We start from the raw sequence: 27947 nt of genomic DNA, 5'->3' as shown, positions 1-27947 counted from the left end.
CCAAGGGGCCTCTTAACCAGAAAGAATCTCAGACTCCACAACTTGACCCCCCTACTTGCCTCTGGTGGATGCTAGGCCCTTGTGTGGAAGGAAGGACCCTGGACACTTGAGATGGCACTACACAGCCATGTCTCCCTGGGTCTGTGGCTTGCGGTCCTCCATCTTGCTTGGTCTGCTGAGGAGTTTGGGAATCTGGCCCGAATACGCCCTGCCGCATGGAATGTGGATGACGCCTGAGAGGCTGCCAACCTTATCTGGAGGGGAGGGGGTCTTCATGGTCTGGGGGAAGGGAAGGTGCAGGGCCTGATGCTGCTCACTCTCAGGTCTGGTTAGTGTCCGCCTGACAACTTGGGGGGAGGGTAGGTCCTGGGACTCCAGGTGGTGGGTAGAAGGGCTCCCCTTCCTCACATTTGTGTCTGGCACCTGAGGCTTTCAATCCTTCTTTTACCAAAAGGAAGAGGGTGTTCGGTAGAAGCCTCCCACCCAAGGTCTCTGAGCTGGGTTTGGACTCAGGCCTAATAGTGACAAGGTTTTCAAGCTGGGATGGCGGGAAGGAACAAGACTCACTGGATTTGTCTTCTAGTCAACCCGGATGCTCCAAGTGTGTAGACCCTGGTCAGGTATCGAGTGAGTCACTATACCTGCTTTGCTTCAGGTATTTGCTTGTGGGGGATGGTGAGAGTGTAGGGATCCTCTGGAAGTCTGCAGGCAAGCTGGCAAGAAGGCGGGACCAGGATGGGTTTAGGAGAGAGAGAGGCTGAGCCAGGTCCTGCCTTTGAAGTCGCCCATTCTTTTCCCGGGGCTGAGATCAGAGTCTCAGGTTTCAGTGAGGGATGGAGTTACCAGACCCCCAGCGGGGGGTTGAGGGGGATGGAAGCTACCCTCTCCTTCAATCCTCCACCCCACTTCAGGCTGCTGAGGGGACACAGGCCTGTAGAATGGAAAGGCCTGGCGAGCAGCGGGAACAACCTGGCATTGCTGGCTATTCCTTGTTAATTTATCGTGTGATGTCAGCAAGTCTTTACTTCCTTGAGCCTCTATTGCTTGTCTGTAAAGAGAATATAGGACAGTCCAGGCCTCCTAAGGGTACTGCAGGGGGGTTACCAGAGAGCTTGGGCACCATCTGTTAGGAAATACTGTCACAGGGGAGCCACTCACTCCGTCCACTATCTCTGCTCTATAGACACAACTAAAACCATCCTCAAGGGCTCAGGCTGTAGCTCAGTCCAGGAAATGGTTGCCTTTCACCAACGAAGCCCTGGGCTTGATTCTCCAGTACTCCATAAGCTTGGATTGGTAGGGTATGCCTATAATCCTGGCACTTGGGAGCTGAAGCAGGAGGATCACAAGTTTAAGGTCATCCTTGAATATATAGCAAGTGCATCTTGATCCAAGATCAGCTTGGACTATAAGATAGTCCTCAAAAATAAGCACAAAAATAAGTAAATAAATCCGCCTCGGGCTGGCGAGATGGCTCAGCCGGTAAGAGCACTGACTGCTCTTCCAAAGGTTCTGAGTTCGAATCCCAGCAACCACATTGTGGCTCACAACCACCCATAATGAGATCTTGAGATCTGATGCCCTCTTCTGGTGCATCTGAAGTCAGACAGTGTACTCATGTATAATAATAATAATAATAATAATAATAATAATAATAATAATATCTTAAAAAAAACCATCTCCATTTCAGGTGTAGATATCTTCATTAGTAATCAGCTTGCAGATGCCCTTGGTGTGCACACAGGTTCTTGAACATGGACAGACCTGTGTTAGACTTGTGGCTATCGGTAGGGGAAAAGTGTATCCTGCAGACCCTGCCCATATTGACAAGTTGCTTTCTGTTTTACAGGGCTGGTTCCTTCAGAGACTCCAAGTGTCTGTGCCTCAGACCCATGTGCTCCAGGGACCAAGTGCCAGGCTACAGAAAGTGGTGGCTATACCTGTGAGCCCTCAGAGCTTGGAGGCTGTGCTACTCAGCCATGCCACCACGGGGCACTGTGTGTGCCCCAGGGCCCAGATCCTAACAGCTTCCGTTGCTACTGTGTGCCTGGATTCCAGGGACCCCACTGCGAACTGGACATTGATGAGTGTGCATCCCGGCCTTGCCAGCATGGGGGCACCTGCCGAAATCTGGCGGATCACTACGAGTGCCACTGTCCCCTGGGATATGCAGGTACTGATCACCTTGGAGGACTGGACCACGGATGGGCAAGGGGCCCATCGGCCAAGTCCGGGGATGCTCCGGCTGGCTGGCAGCTTTGTTAACCACTCTTGGGTTGGCTGCACAGCTGACGTTTCTTAGGTTAATCTGGCAGGTGGGATCAGTGCTTGTATGTTTGTGTGTTAATGTGGGGCCCGGCACATAGCAATTACTTGACAAATATTGCTTTTTGTACCTGCCACAGAACTGATTGTGGTCCCCACTAGAGATGGGGAATGAGCCTCATGCATCCCTTGCAGGGCACACCTGCCTGGTTTGGCTTTCTCGAGGATGCCCAGAAGGTTATCTCTAGCATTCCTTCAGTGTAGACATGTGTCAAACTGCCGTGTAGACCCTGTATGGCTCACCTGATGGGCCCTGGTAAGGCTCAGGATGTAATTTGGACCTCAGTCCTCTGGGCATCCTGAATTCTAGCCCAGTGATCCACTGGGATTCTTTCCTGTTTGTGATGGGGGATGAGTCCCTAGCCATCCTTGTTCCCAAGAGAGGAATGATGTAGACACACGTGCTCAGAACCATGACTGGCATGGACACACATGGCTCTCTCTTCCAGGGGACACCTCACCCCAGTCACTTCCTACTCCTACATCTGCTTTCTAGAGATGCCTCATGTCAGGAGGGAGGGGACAGCTGGGGACAGATCTTCAAAGGATGTTTAATTTAGTGCAGTCTGGAATCTGCAGTGTAGACACTGGGATCTCCACCAACCCTGAATTCAGGCATTGCTCTCAAACTGTGAGGCAGTTTCAAGTTCCCTCTGAGCAAATGGTACAGACTGGGGGGGGGGGGGCAAGTTCAGGAAGGACATGGAGGGATGAGATGGCACCGTGGGGTGAGAGTTGGTTAAGACACTCTCCTCTTGGTATCTGAATATCTGTGCAGGTGAGACTTCGTGTCCCAGCCGTTTGCATATATATGGTTGCTCTAAGGGTGCTCTGAGTCCTTGCTTGTGTCATAATCAGTGTATGCTTCTGTGGGAATTGTCTGTGTGTCTGTCAGCAGGCATATGAGCACTGTCTATGCAGCAGTCCTCCGAATGTGAGGAGAGCAGGCAGCTTTGCGTGACTCATTTCCCTCCTGCTCCCAGCAGGGTGGGGGAGTTGGGATTCCAGGCCGCCTGGGCCTGGCTCTCCCTGGCACAGAGGATAGGAGTGGGGCAGGAGGGTCATGAGAAGGAGGAGCCCTGGGGCTGGCTGGACAGGGAAGTAGGGAGGGTTCCAGCTGGGGTCAGCTGGCTCCTGAGCCCCCATGACAAAACCTACTTAGGTGGCAGGGGAAAGGCTGTGGATGCCTACACTGACAGGACCTACCTCATAAATCCCCACACCTGGAGATTCTCCATCTCCCTCTGTCTCCACCCCTATCCAGGGGAGGGCCAACATGTACTCTGGGTTTCCCCAGAGGCATGGGAATTCCTAGGTAGAACCAGAAACTTCCAGTTTTAAAGTCAAGACAGCATAGGGATTGGTGACCCTACTCCAGTGTGTCCTGTCCACAGTGGCCCTCTTCTGTGGGGTTCCTTCCTCACATCCTTCTCCAAGCTACCAGTGATCTTCTGAACCGCACTGCTGAGCTGCTGGGTTGGTTGCCTTTTTCATTGCTGTGGTTAAATACTTAACAAGAAGTAAGTAAAGCAAGGACGGGTATATTTGTGGGGATGCTGTCCGTCATAAGGAAGAGAGTCACCTGGTCACATTGTGTCCTCTGAGGCTGGCACTCTGACTGCTGTCTTCCTTTTGTTTGTTTCCCCCCCTGCTTGTATTCAATCCAGGATCTCAGTCCTGGGGAGGGTGCCCCCCAGACTCAGGATTCTCTTTCTTCAGTTGAACCCCCCCCCCCCCCCCCCCCCGTAAACTCCCTTACAGATATAGCCAGAGGTCTCTCCTCTGGAGGGTTCCAAATCTGGTCAAGGTGGCTGACCATAAAGATCCACTATTATTATCCCTACCAACAGCTTAATTTTTTTTTTTAAGATTTAATTATGTCATGTGTATGCGGGTACTAGAAGAGGCACCCGGGTGAGAGGATTCTAGAAATGCTATCTGAACATCTTCACGAAAGCTAAACCAAGCAGGTCTGCTCTTAGGGTAGGTGTGAACTGATTAAAGTGGGTGCTGGAAACGGAGCTCTGGTCCTCTGGAAGAGCAGGAAGCTCTCTTTAGAGATGAGCCCTCTCCAGGCCCCAAACCTGACCTTTAGATGAGCCCTCTCCAGGCCCCAAACCTGACCTTTAGATGAGCCCTCTCCAGGCCCCAAACCTGACCTTTCTTGATGAGCAGAAGTCTGATTGGGCTCTAGTACCTGATGCCCTCACGCCTTTCTCCGCCACTCTCCCCAGGTTCTGTCTTTTCTCCATCTTTCCCCCAGGGCATTATGCCTCTGCCTCAAGAGGGATGCACTGGCCTTATTCAGCTTTCAAAAAGCTGTTCCTGAAGAAGCCTGTTGTTCCCAGCACCCTAGAACAGACCTTGGCTCCTACCCTTACAGGATCTAGCTGTCTCTCTTATTGAGGTCAACATTATTAAACAGTAGCCTTTCCCGGACCCACCCCGCCGTGAGGCTGTCAGGGCAAGGAGGGTCTTCTTGTTTTTTTCTGGCTGCCTGTGTCTATGGACAGCATTTCCTCTGAAAGAGCGGGGCATATGGGCAACTGGAGCAGACTGGGGCTGCTGGTTGGGCCCCTTTTGCCCCTCTAGATGTGGTCTTCATGTCTCTTGTCCCTGTCCAGGCGTGACCTGTGAGGCCGAGGTGGACGAGTGCTCGTCAGCGCCCTGCCTGCACGGAGGCTCGTGCCTGGACGGTGTGGGTTCCTACCGCTGCGTGTGCGCGCCGGGATACGCCGGCGCGAACTGTCAGCTGGACGTGGACGAGTGCCAGAGCCAGCCGTGCGCGCACGGTGGCGTGTGTCACGACCTGGTCAACGGGTGAGCCCTTGGCGGGGTGCCCTGGCGGCGGGGAGGTGGGCTGCGGGATGGGCACGCGCTCAGCTCCCGCCCGCCCACGCCAGTTTCCGGTGCGACTGCGCGGACACGGGTTACGAAGGCGCACGCTGCGAGCAGGAGGTGCTGGAGTGCGCCTCTGCGCCCTGCGCGCACAACGCATCCTGCCTCGACGGCTTCCGGAGCTTCCGCTGCCTCTGCTGGCCAGGTGTGTGCGCGCCTGCCGTGCGTGTCCCTCCCATCCCCAATACTGTGTGTGTGTGTGTGTGTGTTGGGCCAGGTGTGAAGCCGTGTGAATGTGTGAGTGCAGCCTGGGCCCTCTGAGACCTGCACAGTTTCCTGATCTGCAAACAGGGTTGCTAACAGCACCTGCCCCTTGGGTTGCAGTGAGGAGTAGCGATGTACCTGGCACACAAGAAGGGTGTCTGAATGTTAGTATAAAGAATTCGTAGCAATTGGTAGCTGGCTATTACTAGTCCCTGTTGTCCCTCTTCAGTATCCGCATCCTGATGTCCCTGTTCGCCCTGGGTTGGCTTAGGTCATGGAGGGGAAACTGCCTAGACACTTGTGTTTCCTGATGTCTTCCAGGCTTCAGTGGAGAGCGGTGCGAAGTGGATGAGGATGAATGTGCATCGGACCCTTGTCAAAATGGGGGCCGGTGCTTGCAGCGCTCTGACCCGACCTTGTACGGGGGTGTTCAGGCCATCTTCCCGGGAGCCTTCAGCTTCAGCCACGCCTCTGGCTTCTTTTGCAGCTGTCCTCTGGGCTTTGCTGGTGAGTTACCTGCTGGAGAAGCACTCAGCCAGGGTCTAGGACCCCAAAGATGGATCCAGCTTGGCCAATGCCTGAGTCCATACCCTCCTCTCTCTTTCTCAATGGGTCTCAATCTCCCCAGTTGGAAAATGGGCCCTTTTGGTTCTGGTCTGGCTCTGAGGGTACAGGCAGCCGTCACAGAGGAGCTAGCTATTTATTTATTTATTTATTTTGCAGGGAATGACTGCAGCGTGGACGTGGATGAGTGTGCCTCAGGGCCGTGCCTCAACGGAGGTAGCTGCCAGGACCTGCCCAATGGTTTCCAGTGCTACTGCCAGGATGGATACACAGGTGCTTGGCTGGGGTGGCTCTAGCATGGAGGTGATATGGTCCCTTTTGGCTGAATGTGGATTGATGCATACAGGAAATGAGGCTAAAGGTGGCCATGATGGTACAGGTGACAACTGAGGTGGGGGTGCTGAGCCAGAACCCCAACTTTGTAAGTGGAAGGGGAGAAACTGGTCAGTTTGAGTACAGTCAGGAGGGAAGGTTGGAGTGGGTGGTACCAAGGCTGCCAGGTGACCCTCTGCCTTGGAGAATGTTGGCTGGTGACTTCAGCCCTGTAAGTACTGTCTGTGAAGCTAGGGCCATCTGGGGGTGAGGGTGGGGGGACAAGGGACTAACCCCAAGAGAGGGGCCTGGACTGGAGTCAGAATTGGGGCTCATTTATGGATGTCTGGTGGTCAGGGCCCTGAACTCTGCTATCAAATCAAAGAGGGACAGAGCCTTAGTTCAAGACAGAAGGAGGCAGCACTGGGTGCAGGCGCATGCCTTCAGAAGGGCACACTTTGGCTCTAGGGGGCTGTGTCTGCTGTCAGTGGCTGGAGTGTGAAAGTTCTCCCTCTCTAGTGTCCCTGCCCCCGCTGGAATGTGGGTGGCACTCCCCCACATGTAACATTCCTGCCTAGCTCTTTCCCTGCAGGTGTCTGGAGGCATTTTCCTTTGCTTGGGGAAGGGACTCTCTCCTGTTTTGGACACTCAAACATATTGGGGCTCACTGCCTCCCCCCTGCCCATGTTGGGTGGCCCATGCCCTCTGCACTGTTCCTATTGCTTGAGTCCTTCCCTTCCACATCCTCCTGCAATGGCCCACTCCTCCATAGTCTCACAAGGAAGGGTTACCACCCCCATCTCATGGACATGGCAGTGAAGCCTAGATGGGCATCATAAACAGTGTCTATGGGAACCTGGATCCTTCCAATTAAACAGTGAGTGACAGGGAGGGGGAGCTCTGTGTTCAGAGTCCCGGGGGAGAGATCCTAGCTGTGAGGCTGGGCAGAGAGCCCAGCCTCCTTTGAGACACCAGAAGGCTCTGGACTGGAAGGTCAGCCTGGAATTCCTGAGCTGGCTCAGAAGAACTCAGGCAGGCCAGACTGGGATCCCTGTTCCTAAGCCTTGGTGCCTCTGTAGGTGACGATGGGACTATGGGTGCTGGGCCCTTTTCTGGGGAGCCTGTGGCTCTTGGCAGGTAGGAGGACTGGGGTGTCTTGAAGGAAGAATTTACAGCGGGTGCCTGGTGATTGTGAGGAGGATGGTATAAGTGTGTGGGCTGATCTATCCTCACGGACTCCTCCTGGCCTGGGTCTGTCTGTAAGGTTGAGGTGTGGGGTGAGAATGGCCTCTGGTTGTGTTGTGGAGGCTCTGGCTGAACTGTGGTTGCTCTTTGGCCTTTTGACTGTGAAAGGGAAGATGGGCTGGCACCTTCCCAGGCAGCGTCCTTGGGCACACCCCAGGGTAGAGGGACCGAGCAGTGAGCCCTGGGGTGCTCAGTATGTTCCAGGTGTATTGCCATGGCTGTCCCATATCTACAAAGGCTCTGCCAAGCCCTTTCACTGGACACCAAGGACAGATTCAGGCTCCAGAGGGAAACTAGGGTTCTGGGGAGCCCTGTTTGAGCAATGGTGGGATTGGGTCTTTGAGCTGATCTGGCAGCCATCAGGGCACCTACCTTTAGAAGTTCCTCTCCACCCGTCTCCAGAGTAACCAGAGGTCTCTTCCCAAGGTGTCATTGGGCTGTGCTCCTTTGCTGCACATGACCCAGCCACTCACCTGCAAACCCTCTCTGTGAGGGCAAGCTTGAACCCTCTGTGGGCTATGCAGGACAAGGAGGAGTTTGAAAATAGTAAGGGAAGTTGAGGCATGACTTTCCAGGAAATACTTAGAATAAGAGCAAGTTCAAGGCTTTCAGGGGGGGGAAGGCTGAGGCTTGAGAGCCTGGTAGGCCTAGACTATGACAGTCTCGAATACCAAGGTGAGTGGCTGGGTCATGTGCAGCAAAGGTGTATAGCCAGGTGACACCTTGGAAAGAGACTTCTGGTTACTCTGGAGATGGGTGGGGAGAAACTTCTGTTTGTTTTTCGAGACAGGGTTTCTCTGTATAACCCTGGCTGTCTTGGAGCTCACTTTGTAGACCAGGCTGGCCTCGAACTCAGAAATCCACCTGCCTCTGCCTCCTGAGTGCTGGGATTAAAGGCGTGCGCCACCACGCCCGGTGGGGAGAAACTTCTGAAGGCAGCTGACCTGGAGGCTGCCAGGTCTATCAGAGCAAGAAGCATGGGGTGGAAGAAGAGGTAGAGCCAGGGAGTACATTCCCAAGTCTGGCCCACAGGGCATGGAGACTTATCAGACATGGCCAGGGAAGGGAACCGGGGCGGGGGGGAGGGGGGCGGGGTTGGGGGGGACCTGGTGTGTAGGTGCTGAGGTCAGCACCACCATGAGGCATGTGAGTTCTGGTTGGAGATTCTGGCTTGGGCATGATGTACTGACCCTTGGCTGATCTCCCCTTTAGGCCTGACATGTCAGGAAGATATGGATGAATGCCAGTCAGAACCATGCCTGCATGGTGGAACCTGCAGCGACACTGTAGCAGGCTACATCTGCCAGTGCCCTGAGGCCTGGGGTGGACATGACTGTTCTGTGCAGCTCACAGGCTGCCAGGGCCATACCTGCCCACTGGCTGCCACCTGCATCCCCACCTTCAAGTCTGGCCTCCACGGTTACTTCTGCCGCTGCCCACCGGGGACCTATGGGCCTTTCTGTGGCCAGAATACAACCTTCTCGGTTGTGTCTGGGAGTTTTGTGTGGGGATTGGTGCCAGCTGGTGCCTCCCTGGGTCTGGCACTGAGATTTCGTACCACCCTGCTTGCCGGAACCCTGGCTACTCTCAAGGACACTCGGGACAACTTGGAGCTGGTTCTGGCGGGGGCCATGCTCCAAGCCACACTCTCGAGACATGGCACTGCGGTGCTCATCCTTACACTGCCTGACCTAGCCTTAAATGATGGACATTGGCACCAGGTGGAAGTGGCGTTCCACCTGGGAAACCTGGAGCTGCGGCTGTGGCACGAGGGCTGCCCTGGCCAGCTCTGTGTGGCCTCTGGTCCGGTGGCTACAGGCCCTACAGCCTCGGTGGCCTCTGGGCCTCCGGGACCCTACTCCATCTATCTGGGCGGCGGGGTCTTTGCCGGCTGCTTCCAGGATGTGCGTGTGGAAGGGCACCTTCTGCTGCCTGAGGAGCTCAAGGGAACTGTGCTTCTGGGTTGTGAGCGCAGGGAACCTTGCCAGTCTCTGCCCTGTGCCCATGGAGGGGCCTGCGTGGACCTGTGGACTCACTTCCGCTGCGACTGCCCGAGACCTTACGGTGGAGCCACATGCACTGATGGTGAGGGGTTAGCAGGTGGGGACGTAGCGTTAATGCCGGGCCCCTAAGCCTGCTGGCCTTACACCAGTGCTGTTTCTCCCTGCAGAGGTTCCTGCTGCCACTTTTGGCTTGGGTGGAGCCACGAGCTCAGCCTCTTTCCTGCTCCACCAGCTAGACCCAAACCTCACCGTGTCCTTTTTCCTCCGCACCCGCGAGCCTGCCGGCCTGTTGCTCCAGTTTGCCAATGATTCAGTTGCGAGCCTGACTGTGTTCCTGAGTGAGGGCCAGATCCGGGCTGAGGGGCTGGGCCACCCTGCTGTGGTCCTCCCTGGGCGCTGGGATGATGGACTCCCCCACTTGGTGATGCTCAGCTTTGGGCCTGACCAGCTGCAGGACCTGGGCCACCGGCTGTATGTGGGCGGGAGGTTCTACCCTGATGACACCCAGCTCTGGGGTGGGCCCTTCCGAGGCTGTCTCCAGGACCTACGACTCAATAGCATCCACCTCCCCTTCTTCTCTTCCCCGATGGAGAACTCAAGTTGGTCCAGTGAACTGGAAGCTGGTCAGTCCTCCAACCTCACCCAGGGCTGTGTCTCTGAGGACACATGCAATGTGAGTGGCTGGGAGAGTCCTTAGCTAGGATCTGTGCTGTGACATAGGGCAAGCTGAGGCTCAAGACAGCCACATGAGCTGCTCACATTCCTGTCACCAGAATGGCAGATGGCAGTGCCCCATCTCCTCCCTGTCCAGTTGTTTTTTTTCCTTCCCATGGTCCCTTTTGTATCAGTCTCAGATGGCATCCTGACCCAGACAGAGGATGGGCCTCAGCCCTTCTATAGCTGCTGCTTGGCCGAAAGAGGCATGGGGGTTCATCAACTGGAATAACCTACTACGAGCTAGACTAGCCTCTTTAGTGACTGGGCCCTCAGACGAGTGGCTTCACCTTTCTGGGCCTACTATCTCATCTGTAATGTAGGGGTGGTGATGGGTTTCCCTCAACTCTGTGATGAGGTGTCTTGGGGGTGGTACCTTTCGTGAGTGGTCATTGATGTCTTGACTCTTCTGTAGCCCAATCCCTGTTTCAATGGTGGCACGTGCCACGTCACCTGGAATGACTTCTACTGCACCTGCCCCGACAACTTCACGGGGCCCACCTGTGCCCAGCAGCGATGGTGCCCCAGGCAGCCATGCCTGCCTCCTGCGACCTGTGAGGAGATTCCAGATGGCTTTGTGTGTGAGTTTGTGTCCTGGGTGCTGGGTACCAAAGATGGTTAGAGATCCCTTAGGGCTTATGGGATGTTGGGTAGTGGGCCAGGAATGCCAACAGCCCCAATATGGTGGGTTACTGCATTCTGAGAAACACTCTTAGGGGAGGTGAGCATATGCTGGGGTTTCTAAGGCAACTTCAAGGGAGCCACAGGAGAGGAAGGAGTGTGAGGCATGTGTGAGGTTTTAAAGTTCCTATGGACAGATGAAACACAAGGTTACTAAAAGTGCTGCAGGAGATGGAATTTGAAGCCCACCAAGTAGCTCAGAGACCAAGGGGTCTCATGTTGCTCAGGCTAGCCCTGAATTCACCATGTAGCAAAGGGTGATCTTGATCTGAACTTGTGATTCTCCTGCCTCTACCTCCCCAGCTTAGGGACTATGGATATGGGCTCCTACACCCCATTTGTTGGGTGCTAGGGATGGAACCCAAAGCCTACAAGCTAGGCAGTCTACCAACTGAAGCTACTCTGCCAGCCTTACAGAAGGTGAGGAGGAGAAGGATGTGACTGGACCTGCATCTGTGTGCAGTGAAGAGCGAGCCTCCTTCAGGGAGGAGGGGAGCAGGCTAGATTTAGAGGAGTTAAGATTATTAACATGTCTAGGGCCTTCAGGGTAGCAGGTATTGTGGTCCCCCTAGGATTACCCCGGAGCTGATTCCCTCCCAGGAGGAGAATGCATAAGGGGTGGAAGAGGGAGCTGAAGTTTCTGAGATCAGGTGACAGGTGGGTGACTGCCCTGGTCAACAGTTATGGATTGTGGACCCTACCACCTGAATGCCTGGGGACAGGGTGGTGTAGGAGAAGTCTGGCAGGTCATTTCCCAGCGGCTCTAACTCTCTCTGCAGGTGTGGCCGAGGCCACGTTCCGCGAGGGCCCTCCTGCTGTGTTCACAGGCCACAACGTATCCTCCTCGCTTAGCGGGCTCACCCTGGCCTTCCGCACGCGCGACCCCGAGGCTGGGCTACTGCGCGCCGTCTCCGCCGCAGGTGCCCACTCCAGTATCCGGCTGGCGGTGCGCAACGGCTCGCTGGCAGGAGATGTGGCGGGTTCGGTGCTGCCCGTGCCCGGGCCGCGCGTGGCCGACGGCGCCTGGCATCGCGTGCGCCTAGCCCGGGAGTTCCCACAGGCCGCTGCCTCGCGCTGGCTTCTGTGGCTGGACGGCGCGGCGACACCCGTGGCCTTGCACGGCTTGGGCGGCGATCTGGGCTTCCTGCAGGGTCCGGGTGCAGTGCCTCTGCTACTGGCTGAGAACTTCACGGGATGCTTGGGCCGCGTGGCACTCGGCGACTTCCCGTTACCCTTGGCGCCACCGCGATCTGGCACGGTGTCTGGGGCGCGCGAGCACTTCGTGGCCTGGCCCGGGTCTCCGGCCGTGAGTCTCGGCTGCCGTGGCGGACCCGTATGCTCACCCTCGCCCTGCCTGCACGGTGGCGCCTGCCGCGACCTCTTCGATGTCTTTGCTTGTTCCTGCGGCCCCGCCTGGGAAGGACCCCGCTGCGAGGTCCGCGCTGACCCATGTCGCTCCACTCCCTGTGTCCGGGGCCAATGCCATGCGCGCCCCGACGGCCGCTTCGAGTGTCGCTGCCCTCCAGGCTTCTCTGGTCCGCGCTGCAGGTGCGGGTGGCAAGGGGACCTGACCTGGGGATAGCAGTGGGTAGAGCTGACTGCTGATTTACAGTGGGTGGAGTTTGGAGGGAATAAGTTCTTCATAGCTAGTTCAGTTTGGTGTCCATAAAGATAAAATACAAGGCGGGCGTGGTGGCCCACGCCTTTAATCCCAGCAGGCGGATTTCTGAGTTCGAGGCCAGCCTGGTCTACAAAGTGAGTTCCAGGACAGCCAGGGCTATACAGAGAAACCCTGTCAAAAAAAAAAAAAAAAAAAAAAAGATAAAATACAGGTTATAATAGTTGGCAAAATTTGAATTTCAGGGCGATGTTGTGGCTTGGGGAGAATTAGGAGGGCAGAACGAATCAGGGAGCATGGTTTGCAGCAAGCTGCCTTTGCAACTGCCCTGTTTTCTTCCGGTCCAGAGCTGTCTAGCTCTCCTCTCTCCTCATGTTTAGCAACTGTTTTGCGCTGCCCTTTAATGTCAGCATGAATCAAAGGCCTCAGCTCTTGTGGGGTTGGGGGAATGACAGCCCTGCGTTCCTTTGCTTCATGGGGAAGGCTGTTGAAGGCGGGCCTGCATTCCCCAGAGAGAAGCACTGTAGCCAGCTCCCAGCACCTCACTGGATTTGCTTTTCTCTGCAGGTTGCCTGTCCTGCCTCAGGGATGCAGCCTCAACTCCACATGCAAGGATGGCGCCCCTTGTGGTGGCCCCTTAGGCACCAACTGCAGTTGCCAGGAAGGCCTTGCTGGCCTCAGGTGGGTCTGGAGACCAGGGCCTGCGGTGTTGCCTGGGAGCTTGCCCTTGGGATGCAGCCTGGACAAGGGAAATGAGGTCCTCCTTGTCTCGTTCCCATTGACTTAAGTGTCAGATCCATCAGTATCTTTTGGTTCTTCTAGGACTTCCCTGTTAGGCAAATACTGGCTGGGCAGTAACTGTCACCCAGTTTCTTTCTTCCTTTTTTCTTTGTTTTTTATTTTTATTATTTTTTTTTTTAGGCAGGGTTTCATTATGTAGCTGACTGTCTCTGGAACTTAATCTGTAGACCAGGCTGGCCTCAAACTCAGAGATTCACCTGCCTCTGCCTTCAAATGCTGGGATTAAAGGCATGCACGACCACTGCTGACACACCCAGTTTCTCAAAGCCCGTTGGTCCTTAATGGACATGGCCAAAATGCAACTTCTGTGCCCTTGGAGGTGTTAGTTGGCATTCCTGTCCTGCAGCATTACACCCCCCCCCCCCACACACACACCATGGAGTAGGAGCCTTCTCAGCCCATGAACCCTGGGCACAAGGGGAGTGGGTAGGAGATGGGAATCACCCTCAGCTCTGGCCACCTGGCAAGGCTGAGCCAAGCAGGAACAGGGTCTGGATAAACTTTGATGCTGGAGGTGGGGACCAGCTAGGGGAATGGGAGGCAGCCGTGGGTGGGAGGACTTTGTGTTCTCAGCCATTGTCTCTTCCAGATGTCAGAGTCTCGACAAACCCTGTGAAGCCAGCCCTTGCTTGAATGGGGGCACCTGCCGGGTGGCCAGTGGCATATTTGAATGTACTTGCAGTGCAGGATTCTCTGGCCAGTTCTGTGAAGTGGTGGTGAGTGGTACCCAGGGCTGGGCGGCTAGGCCTCTTTAGACCTTAGCAGGAGGACAGTGGGCAGGGAGGACTTGTGGCCTTTGTGGATTTGACAGTGGACAGGCTTTGCTGAGGGTGGGGAGAGGATACTTAGGCCCTTTCTAGTACCCAATGTAGGGGTTATTTTCACCTTAGGGAGAGTTTAGGGAGCCCCCATCCATCAGACATAGTCTGGAGTGTTCCAATGGTATCCAGGGTAGTAGCAGTGGAAACAGGCTAGGATCTTCCAAGTATACTCTGGGAGTGGCTTTTGAGACTACAGGAACATGGAGTCCTTGGGTTCCAGAGCCTAGTTTCTGAAGCAGATCAGGCTTAAACACTGTAGGTATCCCTTACCCCAAGGAGGCTCAGCTGATAGAGGTCTGGGCCCTGTGGGGATCAGTACAGAGTTTTGGAGAGGCTCTGAGCCCATGGGGGTGTGTGTGCTGATATAGTGTGTTATGAAAGGACAGGCTGGGAGGCTCCTCAGGAGTCCTCTTTGCTTCTGGGAAGAGTTCCTGTCAAGGTGACCTTTTATAGCCTGTGCCTCTTCACCTTCCCACTATAACACCCACCACACACACACACACACACACACACACACACACTCACACACACACACACACACACACACACACACACACACACACACTCACACACACACACACATACACACTCACACACACTCACACACACACACACACACATACACACACACACACACACACACACACACATACACACACACACACACACACACACACTCACACACACACACACTCACACACACACACACACACTCACACACACATACACATACACACACACACACACACACACACACTCACACACACACACCAGGGGGAGGAAATGGCTTTACAGCTCCTGCTGAAGTGCTGGAGAGAGGGAAGGTGTGAACTTTATGGCTTTGGGGCCCCCTTCTTCAGGGCTGAATGCTCAGTTCATTCCAGCTCTGCTTTCTGTTCCTGCTTCACTTCAGCTGACTGTTGAATTCTGTGACACCCCCCCCCCCCAGGCACTCCTGGAATGTCTACTGTCTATCCTCCTAGCCAGGCTATGCAACACTCCCAGGCTAGCATTGGCTTCTTTGCTTGGACATCCCAGGGGCCGTCTCTCTCTCTAACTCTGGGACACTTTTCTAAGTTTTCTTGTCTTCCATCTATTGCAGAAAACCCTGCCTCTGCCTCTGCCGTTCCCACTGCTGGAGGTAGCAGTGCCTGCAGCCTGTGCCTGCCTCCTCCTTCTCCTCCTGGGCTTCCTCTCAGGAATCCTGGCTGCCAGAAAGCGCCGCCAGTCTGAGGGCACTTACAGCCCAAGTCAGCAGGAGGTGGCTGGGGCTCGTCTGGAGATGGACAGTGTCCTCAAGGTGCCACCAGAGGAGAGACTTATCTAGGTTTGCCTGGCTGCTGGTGCCATGTCCTGAAGGTCCTAAAGAGTCACCGCAGGACTTCTACCTGGAGACCCAAGGAGACTGTTTCCAGAGCTGGGACATCCACAGGATGGTTGGCAGCTCTTGCTATGTCCATTATGGACTCAGGAAATGAGGAACAACTCAGGGAAGCAGAGGGGGCTGTGAGAGTGTGCACTTCTCTGACCTGCTGGGCTGGATACAGGGCACATGTCGGTGCCCATGATATGACAGGGTGTGTGCATGTGTTTGTGTGTGTGTGTGTGTGTGTGTGTATCTTTCTGTTTGGGGAAGAAGAGGAAAGAGAGAGGAGAGGAGAGGAGTAGGAGAGGAGAAGGAGAATGAGACTATACATAGGGATGTGTTGGTCTGCAGATTGTAATGTGTTATGACTGTGGTAAGGGCTTCATGTCTGGGGACCACCCAGATGGTTACCTCTGGGACAGGGGCAGCCCAAGGCTGCATGTTCTCTAGCACTGGACAGGCCAGAGCTTACCCAAGCACCTAGACTTTGGTCTTGACATCTTGTTCAACCTCCAAGAACACCAGGAGAAGCTGGGATAGGGAGGAGTCTCCTTGCTTTCCAGAACAAAAGCCCTTTGGGCAGATCTGACTGACAATGTTATGGCCACATCTGTATGGCAGGTCTGTAGGAACCAAGGAGCGGCTGCCCTGGGTTGCCCTGCCTGCTGTGGGCATTTGCCAGAGTGGAGCAACCAACTTGTCTGCCTACCTCACATCGCACGGCTATTCTGAGGATCCGAGAGACAAACAGGCAGAAAACTCCAGTCTGATGGGAAGAACTGGCTGCCCTTGGGTGTTGGAAAGTGTCTCACCTGCCTAGAGTTGAAAAGGCTTCTTGGGAGCCTGGCAAGGAGGCCAGAGAGGTGGAAGAGTGGAGATGCTATTTTCTTCTGTCCCTGACCCCTGCAAACTCACCCCTTTGCCTGCAGTTCTGTTGCCAAGGAAGGCTCTGTTGTGTGCCAAACAACAGTGCCCAGCAGATGGACATCAGGCAGCTTCTGCTTTGGCGCTCAGGCTGCAGAAGCCGATTACATCCTGTGGACACTCAGTGCAAGTGACTTCTGACAACTCCTCCCCCAGGGCATTGGCCTGAAGGTTTAGCCTCCCTTGAACTTCCCAGAGGCCTCTGACTTGGAGATGTGTCTGTCCTTTGTCATCTTTGTTTATCAGGCAGTGCCTCCTTACAGGAGTTTCCATGTGCAAATGCCAGGTGACTTTTACACAAGGAAGCTGGGTGTCTCCAGGTTTCAGCTGCCTCCCAAGGCACAGACTTGGGGGAACCAGGAGATCAGTAGAAGCTTTGATATGAGACCCTGGATGCTAAGCTAGGAGGCCTACTTGGTTCTTACCCTGTAGTGGTGAGGCCACTTTGCCCTGAGCTGCTTCCATGTCCCTTGGGAGAGGGGAGAGGAAACAGGTTCTTGGGTGAACTGTTTCAGTTGCCAGCTCCTAAGAGGATTCCTGTGGAATGCCAACGGAACGAAACATCCCAGTTCCACGTCAGTGTCACCAATGTGGCCTACACAAGTACTCACTTGGGGGAGATGGTCTCTTGCTGAGACATGGGGGAGGAGTGGAGCTTATTCCTTCGTGTAGTCCTGCCCATGATGTAGTGTCCACTATGATTCCCTCATGGGGAAGGGATGGTGTAAGTGGCTCAGAGCCTCAAGAGTGCACAGGCTGGAGGACAGTGGCCTCTGCTTCTGCAGGATGGCTGGTGGAGGTGGCCAAGTGCCTGCTCAGGCAGCCATCCCCCAGAGCTCCTTGTAGGACTCAGGACTACAGCCCTCTTCCCAGTTTTATTGACCACATATAGCATTCATCGTTGGATTGCAAAGTCTACCCAGTGAAATGGACAGATGACAACAAACATGTGCACCGGCCCCCGTGGACCACAGGTGTGTGCCTTCTTAGGCTGCCCGACATACTGGCCCACTAGGCTGTGGCACTGCCTCATCTTGGGTGGAACCCGGAATTTGCTAGGATGGAAGAAGTGGGGCTGAGGCCTGTCCTGGGACACCAGAATGCCAGAAGGCTTCCCATGACCCAGCGAGACTCCGCTCCCTGGTAGCTGAGCACACCACCAAGACAGAGCCCTGGGGAGGGAGGGCTACCTCTCTGGCCTAGACCTCAGGGACCCATAAACAACCTCTCAGACACAGAGAGGGTCCCTAAAGTAACAGGGACTTCTGATGACCCCACCCCCTTGTTCCCAACCCCCAGAAACCCTGGGGTAGGTTGTCTGACCATTTACACATAGGAAATGAGAAATCAGGTCAAATGTGCACAATTTCCTGCATGTCTCTGATGGATGTTTTCTTAAACGGTCAGTCTGTGTTTTACCTTGGTTTATTGAAAGGAATCAATTTTCAAGATTCATCAAATCAATAAGGTAAAAAGGAAAAGCAAGATCAAAGAAACAATAACAAAACATTTCATTATAACTTTGGTGACTTGGGCTCAGGAATTTCTGCGCTGTTGAGAAGCTGGAGGGAGTGGGGAGGGCTGGCTTCCAGGCCCCCACTTGCCGCACGCTCAGAGGCCACATGTATCTTCACTCCATGGGGGAACCTGGGGAGCCCTGGGGCCCCACCTGGTCCTGACCTAGGAGCTCTAACAGCTGTCCCTCCCTCCCTTTGTCTGTGGCAGGAAGCTTGTCCTTTGAGTTGGAATCTGGGTCACTGTTGCCCAGCTCTGCCCATAAAGCTCCAAGTGGCAGGAGGCTGGGCCTGAGCTTTGACTGACATGAGAGCCCAGAGGTATGAGGGTGGCAGAGAGCTGAGGGCGGCTCCTCAGACTCAGGTTTGGGACTTCTCTTATAAGTTAGAGTTGCTGGTGTTCCAAACCCCTGGAAGAGCTGGCTGGGACTGGGTTTGCTGACCATTAGGTCTCCAGACTCCTGACCCTTCAGGAACAACTCCAGTTGGTGGTTAGGTGAAGACTCAGGAAAGAGTATATTGCTAGAGAGGTTTGGAGATAACCACCAGGGAGAAATGCCAGCCTAGGAGTGGGCCTCATTTCAGCCCCCCAAATACCCATGTCCCCCAAAGCTGTGCTTACACAGGTTGTTACTGACATCTGCCCTGTGGGGTGGGGCCCAGCCAAGGAGGAAAGCTGGGCTTGAGAGCAGCCTCGAGCTTCTTGACTCCTCTTGGGCTATGGGAGGGTAGGATATGGCTGGCCCAGTTGACATATAGTGCAAAACCCACACAGGGTGCCGAGGGTGGCGGCAGGCAGCTCTTCTGGGATGGCCATTCCCAGGGCCAGGCCTCAGAGATGGGCTGTGGAGGAGAGGGGGCAGAGTCCCTTTGCCCCATGAAACCTGGCCAGAAATGGGACATTGGGGAGGCACGGTATTAGACAGTGGCACAGGCCTGCTCACTCAAAGGTCTCCCACTGTCTGCGGAGCTGCTCCACGGAGGTGGAGGCTGGGGCCAGGGCCGGGGCTGGGCTTGGGCTCACATCTTGCTTGGTTTTTCGCAGCAAATCCTCAAAGGGGTCTCTGGCCTGTGTAGGAACAGAGGGCTGCAGGGTTGGCTGTAGGCTCTGGGGTGGTCTGGGAGGCAACAGTGGGGATTCACCAGGCCTCAGGGCCAACCCCTGCTTGGCCTCAGCAGCCCTGGCACTTGAGCGGGCCAGAGGCAATGTTCGGATCCTGGAGGGGGCAACGGCTGGGGGGCCAAGTGGCTGCAGGGGACTAGTGTGGGCACCCATTGGGATCTGGCCAAAGAGGTTGGGCATGGAGAGAGCAGAGAGGTTGGGCTGAGACCTGTGAGGGGCATAGAAGCCAGAACTAGACAATAGAATGCTAGGTGGATATGCTGGCCCTAGGGATGCTGGAGGGGTCCCAAAAGGCCTGGCTGGTGTAGAGCTCAGTGGCATGGTGGGTGGTACTACTGGCACAGATGGGACAAAGGGATTGAGTGGTGTCTGTACAAAAGGGGTGGGTGTCACTGTTTGGGGGAAGCTGAGCTGAGGGATGAATGGGGTGGCTGCACTGGGGGTGGCAGGATGGGATGGGATGGTGCTGCCTGTCCAGGCTGTGTTAAGTGGATCCAGGAGAGCGAGCAGGGCATCGCTGCCTGTGCCTGCAGCTCCTGGGGCTGGGCTGGGTGGCTGCAGAAGTTCTGTGGGACCATGGGGGACAGCTCTGGGGACCAGCCCTGACAGGAGGGCTGGACTCAGAGCGGCTTGTCTTTCCCGGTCTATCTGCAGTGGCTCTGAAGAAAAGTCACCAAGTGGGCCGCCAGCAGCCTGGAGCTTGGCTGGCCGGGCAGTGGGTGGTGGAGGCACGATGCCCAGCTCAGGGGTCTTTCTGCCTTGTGGCCTGGGGATGGTGATGCTGCCTGGAGTTGGGATGGGAGTCTCCTCCTTGATGCTGGAGCTCAGGATGCCCTCCTGGTTCTGGGGTCTGAGAGGCAGGGCTGGGGAAGTACCAAGCAGAGCTGAGGGCTTCTCAGGGGAGGTCATGGAGGGCTTGCTGGGGATGGCCATGTCGTCCTGACCCAGACTCCAGAGCTTAGTATATGGATGAGCAAGCTTCAAGGCTGCAGCCATGCTAAGGCCCCTCTCACTTCTGCACAGGTCCAGTCTCTGTGGGGAAGGAGGGAGGAAGTGATGACCACTGGTTAGCCCGGGCAACCCTTCCTGCATGCCAAGCACATGGCTCCTGGGACTGGGAGGAGTTGCAGGTACCCAAGACACCTGCAGAGATCCAAGCCCTACTATGTTCCATAAAGGGAATGCAAAGGAATCTCCTGTCTTTTTACAAATGCCTATGCTTGCCAAGCAGTTTCAGGAAAACGTCTCCATCTGTGGGCTACCTAACAATGGCTTGAGCCTTTTTGCTGTTCAGAGATTGTGGTGTCTTTGATTACCCTCAAAGGGGCAAGTGTGACTCTAGGCCTGGCTGAAGGGACAGGAGCCAGAGAAGAGATTGTATTTGAGTCCTGACCATGCCTCCATTTGACCTGGGCTAGACTAGAGCTGCTTCATTCCCAGCAGGTGGGATAATCTATGAATCCCAGAGAGGGGAGCTGACTGATAGTCGCACTGGGAGAACCAATCCAGAACCCAGGAGTTTGATCCAAGGAGCCTGGTGGGCCTGGACAAGCCTTGCAGCAGCCAACTATCAGATAAGAATGGAGGCAGGCAGACACCCCCTGCTGTGCTAGCGTGATAGATAGCTCCCAGTGATAGCTGGCAACACAGTGTGCTGCTCCAAATTGGGTGGGGTTGGAGTATTAACACAGGGTGGGGAGGGTGGGGGTGTGATGTCCTGTCTCCCTTGGTCCCTTCCACTGTGACTAGGAGGACCTATCTCATTAGGAGGAGACACCCCATCAGCTACTGTACCCTACTCCCACCATACCTGGTAATCAAAGCTCCCTGGCTGTTCCCGCAAGTCTTTGGGGGCCCGGAGATCCTCCAGGCTCTTGGCTTGGCCCAGCGGCTGCAGTGGTGCCTCCACGTCTAGGCTGCTGAAGACATCTTCTAGAAGGTCAATGCTGGCAGCTCGGTCAGGTGGAGCAGGAGTAGGTCCCCAGGGTTCTCGAACTAGCTGCTCTGAACTCTCGGTCTCATCACCTTCTGCACTGTCTGATTCTTTCAATGTCCGGTATGGCTGTGGCCTAGGAGGAGACAAAGCCAGCTGGATTTTCTTCTAAGGAATCTGTGGGAGCAGCAAGTGGCCCTAGCCCTTGAGACACTAAGCTCCAGGACCAATGTTTTGTGGTTCTCCTGGGGCCGGATTGGGTTCTTTAGTGCGATTGGTGCCTTGGATGGGATGCTCCGACTCTCACTTTCTCTGAGGAGATGGTGAAGCGCCCCAGGGCTCAAGGTCTGTAACGTACAGACCAGGTAGGTGTGGAGGGGGCATAGCAGGCAGATGCATGCATTCCTTTGTCCCACCTGCTTCCTGAATAGTGGCCAACCTTAGCTTTAGAGTCAGGTCCAGAGCATGAACCAGGAGCCCTAGCATCTCTAGGGAACCTTCTAGGCCTTAGCTTATATGATTTATGTTTGAGCCCTGGTTCTCTACCTTGCCAGGGAAACCTGGGTGAGTCAGTTAACCTTTGTAAATCTCAGCTGCTCAAGTGGTGGTGTGGTTCCATGAACAAGCACAGAGGGTATGCTGAGGCTGGAGCAAACCACTGATGGCATGCATGGCTGCAGCCAGCAGCCCACCCTCTGTGAGGTCTGTGTAGCCACACAACTTTTTGGGAGAGCTGGGTGAAGTAACAGCTGGTTCCTTTTGCTTTCCCGCTGAGTTTTAGGGCACCACTGATCTGTGGGGAGGCAGCACCAGCCCTGACCTCTGGTGAAGGCTGGCCAGTGCAATGAATGCCTCCCTTTTAGGGTCAGGCTGGCTGTGCACATGGTGTTGGTGGAGTGGACTGAGGGCTCCACCTGCTGGTCACAAGCAGGCTGACACCAAAGGCCCACTGAAAGAGGAGGAAGTCCCAACTCCATTCATCAGACTTTTCTGTCTAGGACTTACACCCTACCTTACAGATGAGAGCACGGAAACCCAGAGGAGTTAAGTAAAACAATTCTGTGAGTCCCAGCACCCAGCAAGGGGTGGAATGGAAGCAAAGTTGGAGGCTCTTCAAAGTCTTTTTTTTTTTTTTTTTCCGAGACAGGGTTTTCCTGTATAGCCCTGGCAGTCCTGGAACTCACTTTGTAGACCAGGCTGGCCTCAAACTCAGAAATCCACCTGCCTCTGCCTCCTGAGTGCTGGGATTAAAGGCGTGAGTCACCACGCCCGGCTTGGCTCTTCAAAGTTTTCCTCACTCTGACCAAGAGCCTTTAATCTAATCTGAGCACAGAGGGAGGGATAAGGAAGAGTCCTTCCTTCCAAAACAGGAGACAGTTTTCTTAACCCTTTTGTGTTGTGAATTAGGATGGCACAGCCCCTTTTAAAAACACACAGGAAGCCTTGAACTGGCTCTGGGTACAGGCTAAGGAAATGAATTTTAACCACTGCTTCTCAGTGGTAGAATGTGTAGCATGTGAGGTCCTGGGTTCCATTCCTAACATCGTAAAATTCGGGGAAAAATGCCAGTCAATCATTTAGTTCAGAGGCCTGTTGGGGTAAGGCTTAGGGCAGAGTAGGTGGGAGTCTTTCAAGTAGGTTGCTTTCCCGCAGGGTGAGTCGCAGTTGCCACTCAGATGAGCATATGTTGTCTCAATAGCTCTTTCTGCTTTCACTAGTAATAGCTACATCAGTGGACACATTAGACCTGTGATAGCACAGACATTCCTGCTGGGGAGAAGCTGATTCTTCAAACATTTAAAAGAAAAAGATCAAAGAGAGAATGAAATTACTAAAAAGGTATGTGTGAAGCCCAGGGATTGTGGACTAACAGGGACAAACCACTGCTATTGTCCCAGTGAGCTGGCAGCAGGAAACGAGCAGGGGGCAGAGCAGCCTTGACTTAGAAGGTCCAGGATGAAGCCATAGGGAGCAGATCTGATGCTGGGAACTTGCTAAGGTCAGAGAGCTGGGAGGGGCTGAGGATGGGGATAGTGGAGGGCGACAAGGACCCCTGACTGTGAAGTGGGCAGCAGCTGGCACTCTGGTAGGTTGTGGGCACATCGCTGAGGCTCCTGGGAAGTCCATTTGTATGTAAGGTAAGCCTTCTTTTCCTTGAAAAGAAAAATGGTGTTTGGAATTTGTATGTAACTTACATCATAAAATAATAGAGTTAAGATGAAATTACTTTTAGGAAACCTAGGTAGTGCTGGTGGTGTGCACGCCTTTAAACCCAGTACTCAGGAGGCAGAGGCAGACAGATCTCTGAGTTTTAGAATGTGTTCCAGGACAGCCAGGGCTACACAGAGAAACCCTGTCTCAGAAAAAAAAAGAAAAAGAAAGAAACCCAGGTAGATCATAACATGTGTGTGTGTGTGACGTGTGTGTGTGTGTGTATGCATAGTATACATGTTTAGAAAGGCTCACGTATATAGCTCAGACTGGCCTGGAATTTGCTATGCAGCCCAGGCTAGCCTCAAACTCACAGTCCTTCTACCTCACCAGAGACGACAGATGTATATCACCACATATGGCCTTTTACTTAACCTTCCTATCTCCATGGCTTTCTAAGATGCACTGAGGAAAGGAGGGTCAGGAGTCAGGCTTACTGTGGTCGCCAGTTCCACTGATGGAGTCGTCCCCCCTTGTAGGGAATGGGGATCAGTGCTTCAGTCTCACCTGACACCTTTGCTGTCACAGCCCTGTGGGGCCGGCACAATACGAGCCTGAGAGAAGGCCTGTAGACATGGCAGCCACCCTGCAAGTTGGCACCCAGGAACGTTTCTCCCCATGGCAGCAAGCAGCCCCAGTCCCCCATGCTCCCCACTGCACCCAAAGAGTCACCAGGCTGAGCCCAAGGAGCTGGAAAGAGGAAGAGAGACCATTCAAAGGGAGCAGAGAAGAAAAGGCTTTCAGTGAAGCCAGTGCTGGGGGCCTCTTCCCGTCGGCATTCCTCATCAGAGGAGTCTTCAGAGAGGAAGACAGCATAGTGTCGCAAGGGCTTTACCAGGCTGGACAAGAGAGAAAAGAAGAGGCAGTTAGGACACCATGAGAGCACAGGGTGAGGGGAAGACCAGGGCATCCACTGGGGTAAGGAGGCTGCCTCCAAGACAAGAGGAAGCTGCATTTGCTATGTGTGCCGAGGGCTTTGAACTCTCACCCAGAATGTCTGACCTGGTTACCCACTTCTAGCAGGCTAACCCTAAAATAACACTGCTTTCTTTCTTTATAATTTTTTTTTTTCCAGACAGGGTTTCTCTGTATAGTCCTGGCTGTCCTGGAACTCACTTTGTAGACCAGGCTGGCCTCAAAGTCAGAAATCCACCTACCTCTGCCTCCCGAGTGCTGGGATTAAAGGCGTGCGCCACCACGCCTGGCTTAAATTTTTTTCCTTAAAATAAATTTTATTTATTTTATGTATATGAGTACACTGTCTTGGTCTTCAGACACTCCAGAAGAGGGCATTGGATCTCATTACAGATGGTTGTGAGCCACCATGTGGTTGCTGGGAATTGAACTCAGGACCTCTGGAAGAGTAGTCAAGTGTTCTTAATCGCTGAGCCATCTCTTCTGTTTAAAGTACTAAACTCTTCCAGCAAGCAGAGCTAGGAACTGCTGGCTGAAAGCTATCTTCCCATTAAATATAATGCTAATGAAGAGAATGTAAAGCATGGCACAGTTGCTCTCTTTATGACTGGGCTCCCCACACCTGTAGGCTCCATCTCTATAGTTCTAATCAGCTGTGAGTTACAAATGTGTGGGTGTGGTGGTGCAGGCCTTTAATCCCAGCAATGGTAGGTAGAGGCAGGTGGATCTCTGTGAGCTTAAAGCCAGCGTGGTCTACAGAGCAAGTTCCAGAACAGCCAGAGCTACACAGAGAAACCCTGTCTTGCAAAACAAAACAAAGAAAATGCTTGGAAAAACTGCATCTTTACTGAGCATGTGCGGTCTGTACTGTCATCATGTTCTTCCTCAACACAGCTCAACGGCATCTACACAGCATGCATGCTGGATTAGGTATAAAAAATGTAACCTAGAGATGGTTAAGTGTACTGGAGGGTGTGTATGGGCTCTCTGCAGACACCATACCATTTCACAGAACAGGCATGAGCATCCTGGATTTTGCCATCCAGACCTGGTTCCCTGAGGATACTACATCCCTCATCTCTTGTGGGAAACTGCACAGGAGAAAGACTAGAAAAGCAAGTGCAGTGGCTAGTGGGATTGTGGATGACTCCGCCTTATGCTTCTTCTTCTTCTTCTTCTTTTTTTTTTTTTTTTTTTTTCTGCAGCATGCATATCTCTACTTCAGTAATCAAGGGGGAAAAGTTAAGGAAAAAGTGAGCTATGTGGAAGCAGCCCCCGAGAAGACCCTCTTCTGATTAGCTGCCCTCTCTTGAGTCTCCCTTGGATGCTTCTTCAGAGAGTCTTTTTCATCTGTGATGTGGAAATTAAATATTCATTGTTATAAAAAATATATCTCCCTTGTCAGCCACCTGTGTGCTCTAGCTCTATAAACAAACACACGCAGTCCAGAGAGTCCACACCTGGCTCCTATCAATTATATACTGACCAGCAGTGCCCAGGAGAGGTCACAGGCACAGGAGAGGAAATCTCCAACTGTGGCAGGTTCAAATCCTGACCTCACCATGAATGCCTTTGTAACTAACACCTCTGCCTCTGTCAATGGCTGGGCTCACTGTGAAGAGACCCGAGAGGGAACAATGAAGTTTCGAGGAGACAGAGAGGAGAGACAGGGTATTAGGCAGGGCCACCTGTTCTCGGGAGCAGCCTTCCTACACTTTCCCTGTTGGAATTCCTTTCAGGTTTTATTTAGGAAAGGGCAACACATTCGAAACAAGTATAGGAAAGTCTGAACAGGAGGCTGGAGAGAGCCCTGGGATGGCCAGTGTTCTGATTCCCATTCCTAGAGCTAACCTGTTATTACTTGAAGTAGCTCCCAGAGCCATCCACAGCCTCAGCCCTTCTAGCCATACACCCTCATTTTCTCCCCTGTCCCTGAAGGCTGGTCATGAGTTTTATCCTCAAACTGCAGTGGAGGTTGTGGCTAGCCCAGGGCCATGCACCACGAGGTGGCAGGTGCAGGGCTGTGATAGCCTCTACTTGCAGACCACCTGGATATCCCTAGGATGAGATGCCTCAGCTCTTCCACAACTGGAGGAGGACCAGCTCATGGTAGGAGGTTCTGCATGATGAAACATATCTCATCTGGCCTGGCTGTTACACTAACTTGATGGAGTCCACCTGTCTAGTCATCTCCCCATTTGTCTGAGCACCTACAGGAACACTTCTTGCCTATGTTTAAGCAGATCTAGTGCTTGCTGGGCACAAAACTAGGTCCCTGCTGCTCTCATAGGCAATGAGGCTAATCCACTGCAGAATGACTGAGGAGGAATACTCAGATGCTGGAGTAATCTGCTCTCCCGCCCGCCTCCCATTGCCCCTGCTTTCTAGAATGGGGCAGCCTCTAACTGGTGTGGGTCAGGAAGCTCTGTGTTCACTTCACTCTGGGCAGCTTGAGGTGCATGCCAGGGATGGATGGGTTGGAGGGCCAAGCCCTGGGGCCCCTTTCCCATCCACCCTCGGCACTTCAGCTTGAGAACCATCTCTGAAGGACTTCCTCTGCCACTCAGCTCTTGTGCCTGCCTATCCTCAGCACACTGACTGCTCTTCCCCCCTGATGACCTGACCTAAATATTACCCCCTAGGGAAGGACCTGGCTTTCCCAGCTCTCCCTGCTGTGGATCTTGGTGCTTCATGGGTCCCAGATAATCTGGAATTCTGTTCCTGGTTGGGCTATAGGCCAGGGGCTTGACCTTTGCTGCTTTTCTTCCTCCTAGGGCCCACATTAAAAGGATGAAGGAATGAGGCTGGGCTGCTGGGGATCTATCTCCTCCTCTCCCCCCTGAGCACCTAACATACCACCCAGGTCTTTTCATCACTTCAAGGCTCTAATAGATGTACCTCCTCTTTGGATTCTCTACTTGCCTCCTGAGATGCTTAGACACAGGGTATACAGGACCAAGAGCAGATGCCTCAAGGCAGAGTTCAGGTCAACACCACAGGCCCTAGGAGGGCCCTGTGGTGGAAGTGCTGCCATCTGAGTTGCTGGAGGTAGTCTGTCATTACTTGAAGTGGCTCTGAGCAAGCACCCTAATGTGTAGGACTGTTACACTAACTTGATGGAGTCCACCTGTCTAGTCATCTCCCCATTTGTCTGAGCACCTACAGGAACACTTCTTGCCTATGTTTAAGCAGATCTAGTGCTTGCTGGGCACAAAACTAGGTCCCTGCTGCTCTCATAGCACAAAACTAGTTTTGTGGGGGCACTGGGGACTATTGATGAAGCACAGAGAAGCAAGCAGATAGCCAAGCCAGGAAGTGACTGGAGCCAGGCTGTCCTGAGGATCACAGTCCTGTGGATACACACAAGAGAATTTAAGCCCCCACCTGGAAGTGCTGGGTGACCCTCAGATTTACTGTCAATGTCTCTCTGACACCCGTATACTGTGTGGATGTCAGAGAGACCCTGGCACAGATCACATGGTGGCTGATAGTCACTAAGTCTGTCACATTCCCAGAGAGCTTTAAGCCTTTGTGCTGGAAGAACTCTGGTGTCATTAAAGTCCTGCATTGAGGGGCACCTTTGACACCCAGGGCCTCCCACATGCTGTGAGTGCAGGATGCAGGAGAGTGAGCTCTACTTTTCAGTCTACAAGTCTCCTCCAGCTGACTCTGTTGGCCAGGCCAGGCTCGGGTGCTCACTGCACATCATTACTTCTTGAGTGACAGGGCAGTAGAGTGAAATGTGCCATGTGATTTGGTCACTCAGAGTGCTGTC

At 53.9% G+C, this 27947-nt stretch overlaps 2 protein-coding genes across 9 annotated transcripts in view; one reads left to right on the top strand and one right to left on the bottom strand.

The window, feature by feature from the left end:
• The first annotated feature begins 1723 nt into the window (after window positions 1-1723).
• On the top strand, window positions 1724-17890 carry Crb2 (crumbs cell polarity complex component 2). The gene is made up of 13 exons (XM_085828568.1): window positions 1724-1787; window positions 1850-2173; window positions 4950-5145; window positions 5229-5368; window positions 5749-5934; window positions 6151-6264; window positions 8761-9633; window positions 9719-10224; window positions 10681-10846; window positions 11726-12494; window positions 13132-13245; window positions 13955-14081; window positions 15289-17890. Exons 1-13 carry the CDS (start codon window positions 1724-1726, stop codon window positions 15511-15513), a joined length of 3804 nt encoding a protein of 1267 aa, XP_085684694.1. The 3' UTR covers window positions 15514-17890.
• Dennd1a (DENN domain containing 1A) overlaps window positions 17884-27947 on the bottom strand; it is a 500745-nt gene continuing 490681 nt past the window's right edge. For 7 of the 8 annotated variants that reach the window (XM_085834969.1, XM_085834968.1, XM_085834966.1 and 4 more), the window contains 3 exons: window positions 23968-24096; window positions 20924-21182; window positions 17884-20145 (listed from right to left, as the gene is read on the bottom strand). In XM_085834969.1, coding sequence (XP_085691095.1) covers window positions 18931-20145; window positions 20924-21182; window positions 23968-24096 — 1603 coding nt within the window. In that variant the 3' untranslated portion in view covers window positions 17884-18930. The remainder of the gene's footprint in view (window positions 20146-20923; window positions 21183-23967; window positions 24097-27947) is intronic. The other variant, XM_021183613.1, reaches the window with a different exon arrangement.

This window comes from Mus caroli, unplaced genomic scaffold, assembly GCF_978045245.1.
Source record: "Mus caroli unplaced genomic scaffold, Mus_caroli_1 scaffold_2, whole genome shotgun sequence".
NCBI classification, from domain to species: Eukaryota; Metazoa; Chordata; class Mammalia; order Rodentia; family Muridae; genus Mus; species Mus caroli.
This window is presented reverse-complemented; position numbering and strand designations above follow the sequence as displayed.

Excerpts from the sequence above, each read along its gene's own strand:
- Crb2 (XM_085828568.1), top strand. The coding sequence starts at position 1,724 with ATGCCCTTGGTGTGCACACAGGTTCTTGAACATGGACAGACCTGTGTT. Across the intron at positions 9,634-9,718 it reads TGGAGCCACATGCACTGATG|AGGTTCCTGCTGCCACTTTT; the intron begins GTGAGGGGTTAG and ends TTCTCCCTGCAG. Across the intron at positions 13,246-13,954 it reads GAAGGCCTTGCTGGCCTCAG|ATGTCAGAGTCTCGACAAAC; the intron begins GTGGGTCTGGAG and ends TGTCTCTTCCAG.